Source organism: Mastomys coucha, chromosome X, assembly GCF_008632895.1.
Source record: "Mastomys coucha isolate ucsf_1 chromosome X, UCSF_Mcou_1, whole genome shotgun sequence".
In the NCBI taxonomy this organism is placed as follows: Eukaryota; Metazoa; Chordata; class Mammalia; order Rodentia; family Muridae; genus Mastomys; species Mastomys coucha.
Genome location: NC_045030.1, coordinates 10,770,147 through 10,778,285, shown reverse-complemented (window position 1 = coordinate 10,778,285; position 8,139 = coordinate 10,770,147). Strand labels below are relative to the sequence as shown.

The window sequence follows — 8,139 nt, the reverse complement described above, 5'->3', positions numbered from 1 at the left end:
TTTTAAGTAGGTTTTTTTTTTAAATAGTTTTTATTTTTTTTTAATATTCCAGACAGGGTTTCACTATATAGCCCAAGCTGGAGTAAAATGTGCAATCCTCCTGCCCTGTCTCAGCTTTCAGTTGTTGAGATGTCAGGTGTACACTCCCATACCCATATACCAGGTTCGAAATATTTTGGATCATCATTCTTCTTCCTCCTTCTCCTTTCTTTGTTAACTCACAAACTCAAACAATGTCCCATTGAGAGCTGAACACAGACTCTATCTTAATGTCCCATAAGCACATGAAATAAAGTCCAATTTTGTATTTAATTTCTCCCTCTGATCCTTATTTCTTCACTGAAAATAATGAAAATCTCCTATCCTGCTTTCCTATATTTAGAACTTACCCTATGCCAATATAACTTCATCTTTAGCTTACCTATTTACATTTGTAGTTACTGTCTGAGATGTAGCGGGTTAGGAAGTCAGCATATCTTTCTGTGGGGGCAAAATGTCAAGCCTGACATTTCCCCTTTTTTTCCTACTGTTTCAAGTCTTGGACTTTGAGATGTTCTGCTCAGAATCATTCTGAGAGAGCTCCTGATTTGGAACCCCACTTCATCCCTCCTGGTTCATCCTTCCTGGTTCTGGCAAAGTCTGGTAATCACTACAGAATTGATTTGTATCTATTCTCCCAACATGCAGCAAGTTATCTGGTCAATTTTCAATCACATTACTGTTGCTATTCTGGCTATGACTGATTAGCAGCTCTCTTTAGTTGTATTATAGCTTCAAGTATGAACTAGTACATAAGGCTTAAGCATTGACCCCAGATTCTCCTTCCAACTACCCATTGCCACTTTGCATTATGTGCCCTAGATCAAACTGGACTATTCAACCTTTTAATGCAAGGAGTTATTGAAGTCTCTGGGCCTTTGGTTACACTTTTGACAATAGATAGAACACCTTTTGGTGCTTTAACCCTGTGCTGTCCTGATGCCATAATCCCTAGCAGTAGCAGCACTGGGTCAGGATACCTCTAGAATACCATCCCAAAAAATCATGTAGTCTTTGCCTGTGCTTCTGTGACACTTTGTGACTCTGGATATTAACGGAATACTAATGAAGAGTGAGAACCTCTTATATAGCCATGGGTGTAAGTTAGTCCTTGTCAAGCATGTTCAAGGCTCAAAGATGAAACCCAGCACTAGAAGGAGAAAAAGTAAAATGAAGAAGAAATAGAGCATTGCATATAAAACAACCTTGACAGTAGCATTAGTTATACACTTTCTCCACGGTTGGTCCTAATATTGATTGTCCATTACAGCTTATGCAAAGAGTTTGTGTGTATATGTATGTGTACACATACAGACATGCTTAGCATCACTTAATGATGAGTGATGCTCTGAGAAGTATGTCATTAAATGATTTCATTGTTGTAAATACCTAAAGTAGGCTTTACATGAACTAAGATGTTGCAACACAGCACATTCTAGACTAAATGGTATATTTATATTTGAGTGCATATAATATAGCCTGTTGTTCTAGGACCACAATGAATAAAACAACACAAGATCAAACATGAGAAAGTTATGTAGTCAATACTTGTAAACATAAGATTATAGGGTTGATGCTGGCCTGACAACCTGAGTTCATTACTCAGAAACCACAGGATGGAAGGAGGGAATTGATTTTCACAAGTTGTCTTCTACAAGCATTCTATGTCATAGATTCGTGTGTGCAAGTGTGTGCATGTACACATAAATGCAATACCATTTTTAAAAGTGAGTTATAATTGTGTTGTACTTTTATTGACTGGCAGAGGGGTTGTGGTTTGCTTATATCAGTATACACATGTGAATTACGTGTTGTGCCACATTATGCCACATGATGATAGCCATGGTAGCACTAGACTACTGTAAGAATATATTAGCTCTATTGTGATTCTTCAGGGTTTTTTTGTTTGTTTGTTTTGTTTTGTTTGTTTGTTTGTTTGTTTTTCAAGACAGGGTTTCTCTGTGTAGCTCTGGCTGTCCTGGAACTCACTCTGTAGACCAGGCTGGCCTTGAACTCAGAAATCCTCCTGCATCTGCCTCCCAAGTGCTGGGATTAAAGGCATGCACCACCACTGCCCGGCTCTCTTCAGGTTTTCCTGTTTGTTTGTTTTGTTTTCATGGAGTTTCTTGAGGAGATGTGGGATTAGAAAGCTGTTTTGTTTTATTTTTTGTTTAGATATCACTATATATAGCTCAGGCAAGCTTAAGACTTACTCTGGAACACTAGCTGACTTCAAACTCACAATCTACCTGCTTAGGCCTCCTGGGCCCTGGGATTAGAAGTGTATAGCACCAATCCTGGCTACCATCATAATGTTATGGGACTACTGTCATTTGTACAGTACATTATTGATACAAATATTATTTTGTAGTATCCCACTGTATATAAGATATAGCTAAGCATAGCATGAACAACCTACTACTTTTAATTGTTTATTGAAGAAACAGTAACCAAGCAGCTGGTAGAAATACCATCTTGGATATAAAAACTTGAGTTCTTAATATTGTGTGAGACAACCACTGCATTAATGCTGCCTAGCTCCCAGAATTTCAATGTTTCACAAACAAATTGATTTTTTTCTTGTCCATGGGTCTGTAAGTCACCCAGCTGTGTCTGGCTCATGATTGTAAGTTGGGCCTTGTGTTCTCCATCTTTGTCATTCTAGAACCAAGACATGTACCTTCCATGCAAAAGTCACAGTGATTTGTGTGGTCATGTTTCTCTCAGAGGGACAGGAAAACTCTCTTTTTCCCCTTCCCTCTTTCTCTTCCACCTCCCCATTTCTTTCTTTGCTTGTTCCTCCTCCATTAGAATTCGTCATTTCTCTTTCTTTCTTCTCCATGGAAAGGGCTGCAGTACACGGTAAAGGTTGGGGACATGTAATACTAATACAGGGAGGAAGCAACCAAAAGCAAGACTATGCTCTTCCTCAAAGTCCTTCTGATACTTAAGTAGAATGTAGAAAGCTGTACTCTTTTCTTTTAAATGATGAATACTTTGTGTGTACACATGTGTGTTGTGTGTGTTTGTGTGTGTGTGTGTGTGTGTATCTGTCTGTCAGTCTTAGGAGCCCGTGAAGGTCTGAAGACAATGTTGGGTTCCCTGGAGCTAGAATTATGGGCAGTTGTAAGCTACCATGTGTGTGTGTGCTGGGAACCAAACCCAGGTCCACTGCAGGAACACTAAATACTCTTTCCCACTGAGCCATCCATCACTCCAGCCAAGAAACAACTTCAACAAAAGTTTAAAAAAATGTAGCACTGAATTTACAAAACTGAACTTTGAAATGTGGCTATAATTGTGTCCATGTTTTTTTTTTCCAGAAATGTGAAGACGTCTGGGTGGGAATGCCATCACCTATTCCTGTGAAATACATTAGGTACTTAGACTTTTTGATTGATGTGTATGGCTTAGAGGAGAACATGCTATGAAGGCTTTGATCAACTGTCTTTGATTTACTGTTCTCATTATGCCATGTTTATTTTAATAGATATAATTTCATTAAAAACAAACAAAAAAATAAGAAAGAAGTCTGTATTAAATGGAAATCCATAAACCACAATTAATTTTCTTTGTCACTGTAGTTCCCCAGAACAGCTTGTTATATTGCCGATGTACCAGCACTATTAAAAACAGCATTTAAAACATTGTTGACCATTTTATTGTATGTATTATTTATGAATGCCAAAGAATCTTACAATAATTTCCATCTAATATAATTTGATTCATTGCAATGTGAAAAGAAAATGACTTTTGACAGCTATGCACAACAATATAAAATCAAATTATATCAGAGCAATAAGTTGTGATTCTGTTAAGCATTTTTGAAATCTTTTTGACACATGTTTATTACTTACATAATTAAGTTTTGTAGCAATGCACCTCATCAAAATAATTCTCAAACCTCTCTAGAGTAAGTGTTTATTTTTTAAAGTTAGTGAAGTTATGGGGAAAAAGAACCTTCTCTCTGCCAACACACACACACATACACACACACACACATACACATTTAGGAGAGAAATTAAAACATATGCTGTGTTTATACTTTTAGTGTCTTTTAATATCTAAACTCAGCTTCTTAGCTTAGGAATATATGCATATGTATATAATTAGAACATGACCGAAAATGTATTATACCTAAAATATTTAGGGATATGATGATAGAAGGTTTCAGGGCTTTGTTTTGTTTCATTTTACCAGCCTCTAAAATTCCAGCACAAAGGTTTAAGTAGTTTAAAATGGCAATGGTTCTCTCCTGCATTTTCCTGGTTTGAATTTTTCCTGCACACAGCAGTACTCTTGTCATACAGCACATATCTGACTACAACCTATCACAGTGGAGCTTCAGTTTCCAGTAGTCTTCCCTATGCCGTGCCAGGCCCCAGTGCTGGGTGCTAAAAATATCATAAATGTATTTGTCTCAAGGCCAGTGGTATCTATCAAGAAAGGATTGTGCTGGTTAAGGATTATCCTGAGGAGAACAGAAGAAGAGGCCATCTCAGGGTCCCCTTGCAAGAAGAAGGGGAACTCCCTTCTCCTTCTTTCAGTCTGCACTTGGAGTGTTCCCTTGTCCCCAGATGAGTTAGGTCCTATTTACATGATACAGTTTGCTTCACAGTAATGTCTCTTTCATTTTCTTTTAATAAAAACTACCCAGTAAATCACCTCTCTTCATAAACCTAGGACAATTCCATGTACACCATTAGAATTGTCCCTATAGAGCCATGGATTAAACTAGTATTCACTAGAACTAGATACTAGAGCAGTAGGCCCATAAAACTCTAATTTTGATGGCTTGTTTTTTTTGTCCCAGTTTTTTTTAATGGCAACTAACAATGCCAAGCTATTTTGTCATTTTAAGGTTTTTCTACTTCCCAGAGAACAAGTTTTTAGAAGGGGTAACACTTGTCTAGAAGTTTTCAGGCTAAAACATTTGTCACCTACCTATTCAACCAGTCACTCAGTTATCTTTCCCTCATTTGACTGTATAGATAATTTAGCCCTTGTACAGATTTTGTAATTCACACAAGAGGCAGCAGGGGTTGGGGAGGGAGGAAGTAAACCAATGATAGTATGTCTAAGTTCATGGGGTGACGACTATCCTATGTCATGGGTCTGTGTTCTGCCCTGGTGATTCCTGGTTCAAGCTCACAATTAACAATAAAATGGCCATTATAGGAATCATGCCGATAAACATGATATATTACAGCCATTCAGACACTTTAAATAATTATTCATTTTATAACTAAGCCATATACTGAAGAAGATTTATAATTCAGAGATAATATCCCCATTAGTAAAGTTTATGACCCAATAAACAGCTCCAACTAGTTAATAAATGCCAAAGTCATAAAAACAAAGACTATTAATGTAATAGAATTTCTGTGTCTCCCTCTCTTGCTGGTGGTCTGGAGATACTGAAGGAAAATGCTATCTTAGAAAAACATTTATTCTCATTGTGTAGTTATCAATGAATAGTCTTATACTTGAGTTGGAAATTTCCCAGCTCCTCTTGGTCCCAGGTGGTCCCAAAATGGTGATGAATTCTACTTAGGTTTCAAGCAGTAGATAACCAGTTTCAACAAATAAACTCTGTGACTCAGATCTCTAGGGCAGATGGAGAGGGGAACCAGGGTTTACACCTCTTCTTTTTATTTCTGGGAAAGAGAAATTCTCGCTAGTGTCATTATACTAGCTAGTGTCATTATTCCAAGGTAATACTTTTGAAAAGAAGTTTCTCAACTTTTGTATAGACCTATTTTTAACTCTTAACATTTTCTTCCCTTGGTGGAAAGCAAGAGTTACATGCGGGTGTCAGGGTGAGTTGAAGGTTACTACAGGCAAACCTTTTGTCCTCTGAACTAATTGTTTTTTAGTATTCTTGGAGTCCTGCAAATGATTGATAAAGTGATTTGGAAGCACAAATCAAGTCATGACTTTTAGTGAAAAACTGATTAAAAGCTGTTGAAGTTCAGAGTAGTGGTATGCTGAGTCACTGTGTGAAGAAGCATGTTACTGTCAGAAGATGACTAATTGGCAGTATTAATTGGTCTTTTCCTTGTCACCTTTTTTACCTATTGCCTAACCATCTGAAACAGAGTGCAGATAAGTCTATTGCTTGGCTTAGCAATTACTAAATGGTTAAGATTTTAGACAATAGAGAGGAAGTGAAGAGCACTATAATTTTGAACATATAATATTTGGGGTTTTTTTTTGTTTTTTTGTTTGTTTGTTTGTTTGTTTGTTTGTTTTTTGATACAGGGTTTCTCTGTGTGGCCCTGGCTGTCCTAGAACTCAGTCTGTAGACCAGGCTGGCCTTGAACTCAGAAATCTGCCTGTCTCTGCCTCCCAAATGCTAAGATTAAAGGAGTGCGCCACTACTGCCCGGCAAACATATAATATTTGAAACTGCTTTTTTCTATATATTGCCTTTGAGTCAACTGTCATATATAACATTATTTGTATTTGTATACTGTGCTACTGAATTTGTTTCCTTGGGGTTACAGAGCTTCTAGGCTTTCTGAATCCCTCAATCACAAATTTAGAATATTTAAATTGCCCTTCCTTCTTTTATCTTTCCTTCCTTCCTTCCTTTAAATATCAAGTGATTATTGATAAGTAAAACAAAACTTCATGTTGTTCAAAAACAGAGCAAACAACATTTTTTTTAAAAAAATTGGAAAAAAAAAACCCTTGTCTTTCCAACTTGGATTTATCTCAGTTTAATTAATACCTATTTTCCCGGCCTTTCAGCTGCTTTTATTCCAGCTGCTTTCTTTCTTCACCTTGGTCTTCTTCCATGCATTATAAATTTTCTAGTTATGACTTCAGTGCCTGGAGTCTTAATGAACAAGTCTTGCTCCTCACAAAATATTTATGCTACTGAATAATGTAGAATCCACCCAATAATAAAATACCATGGTCTTAATGGTTTGTGTATTCCCTTTAGATATTAGTCTGGATCCCTGAATTTTGAATGTCCTTCAACATTGTTCTATAAATGGCCTTTCAGACTAACAGCTTCCAAGTGATGGCAAAACCCACTGATCCTAGTAATGCATCCATCTCTGCCCTCAGGTTTACTTGGCCAAAGACTGAATTGCTTTAAGCTGAAAGCAGGTTAAGACCTTTTCAAAAATGAGTCTTTTCAAGTTGACTGAGCATCTTCAGACACACAGTGCTTTTCAATTCCCAAGAGAATTGTAATGTGTAAAAACTGGAAAGCCTACTGAGGCAAGATCAATGAGGCTATTAAGCAAATAATCAACCTGGGGCAATAATAGAACAAACATCATTATTACAAAGGGTAGCACTGATGGCAATTAGTTTAAAAATCTTTCAGCTTGCCTCTGCCTGCCTTCTACCAGGTTAGATGTTGGTTTAAATATACATTTGTACTTTGTGTCAGTTAAGTTCTCCCAAAGTTATAAGGCCAGCATGGGTACCTTTTTTTTGTATCTGTTTTCTAGTCCCCAGTAAAATTCTTTCCAAGGGCACTTTAGAACCTATTGTGTTTCTTGTGTGTGACACACATAGGAACCCAGGGGTCAGCTCTGCTGCTCAGAAATAACTGATAATGGCTAAGAAATGTGCACTATGAAAAACTCCACAGTGGCTCTGCAAGCAGAGAATTAATGGCTCCCCAGAATCAGTGGGAGCTTTGACTTCTAAACACTCATTAGTTAAAGCAGTGAGGCCTGATGTTATGCAAGTTAGAGATGGAAAGAGGGACCGCCCCTCCCTATTGTCTATTCTGAACCGAATCTGCACGTTTAACTCAACGTGATGAATAGATCAAATACATCAAACTAACTATTCATCAATCTCCCAGCTTCCTGAGCACTGCTTTGCATCTGTGTAAAAGCAACAATAGAGGAAATTCTTGTTATGACCCCACTATAATATTAACCATCCAGGTGAGTCCATGGCTTGGTGAAAACACACAGAAAAATGCATTCTCCTTTACGTCCAGTCCACCAAAGTCATCTTTCTGTTTCCTTTTTCCTATACTGCCTATACAAGGACCTCTGACTGCCATGGGAACTTGGCAGAATTACCTTTCCCTACTTTTTCTTTTTCTCCCATACCACTCTGGCTCAT

The 8,139-nt window shown here is 37.4% G+C and overlaps 1 protein-coding gene across 2 annotated transcripts in view; it reads left to right on the top strand.

Moving 5' to 3' along the window:
- Positions 1–3,686, top strand: part of Efhc2 (EF-hand domain containing 2) — a 178,854-nt gene extending 175,168 nt beyond the window's left edge. For both annotated transcript variants that reach the window (XM_031343008.1, XM_031343086.1), the window contains exon 15: positions 3,363–3,686. In XM_031343008.1, coding sequence (XP_031198868.1) covers positions 3,363–3,470 — 108 coding nt within the window. In that variant the 3' untranslated portion in view covers positions 3,471–3,686. The remainder of the gene's footprint in view (positions 1–3,362) is intronic.
- Positions 3,687–8,139: the final 4,453 nt, after the last annotated feature.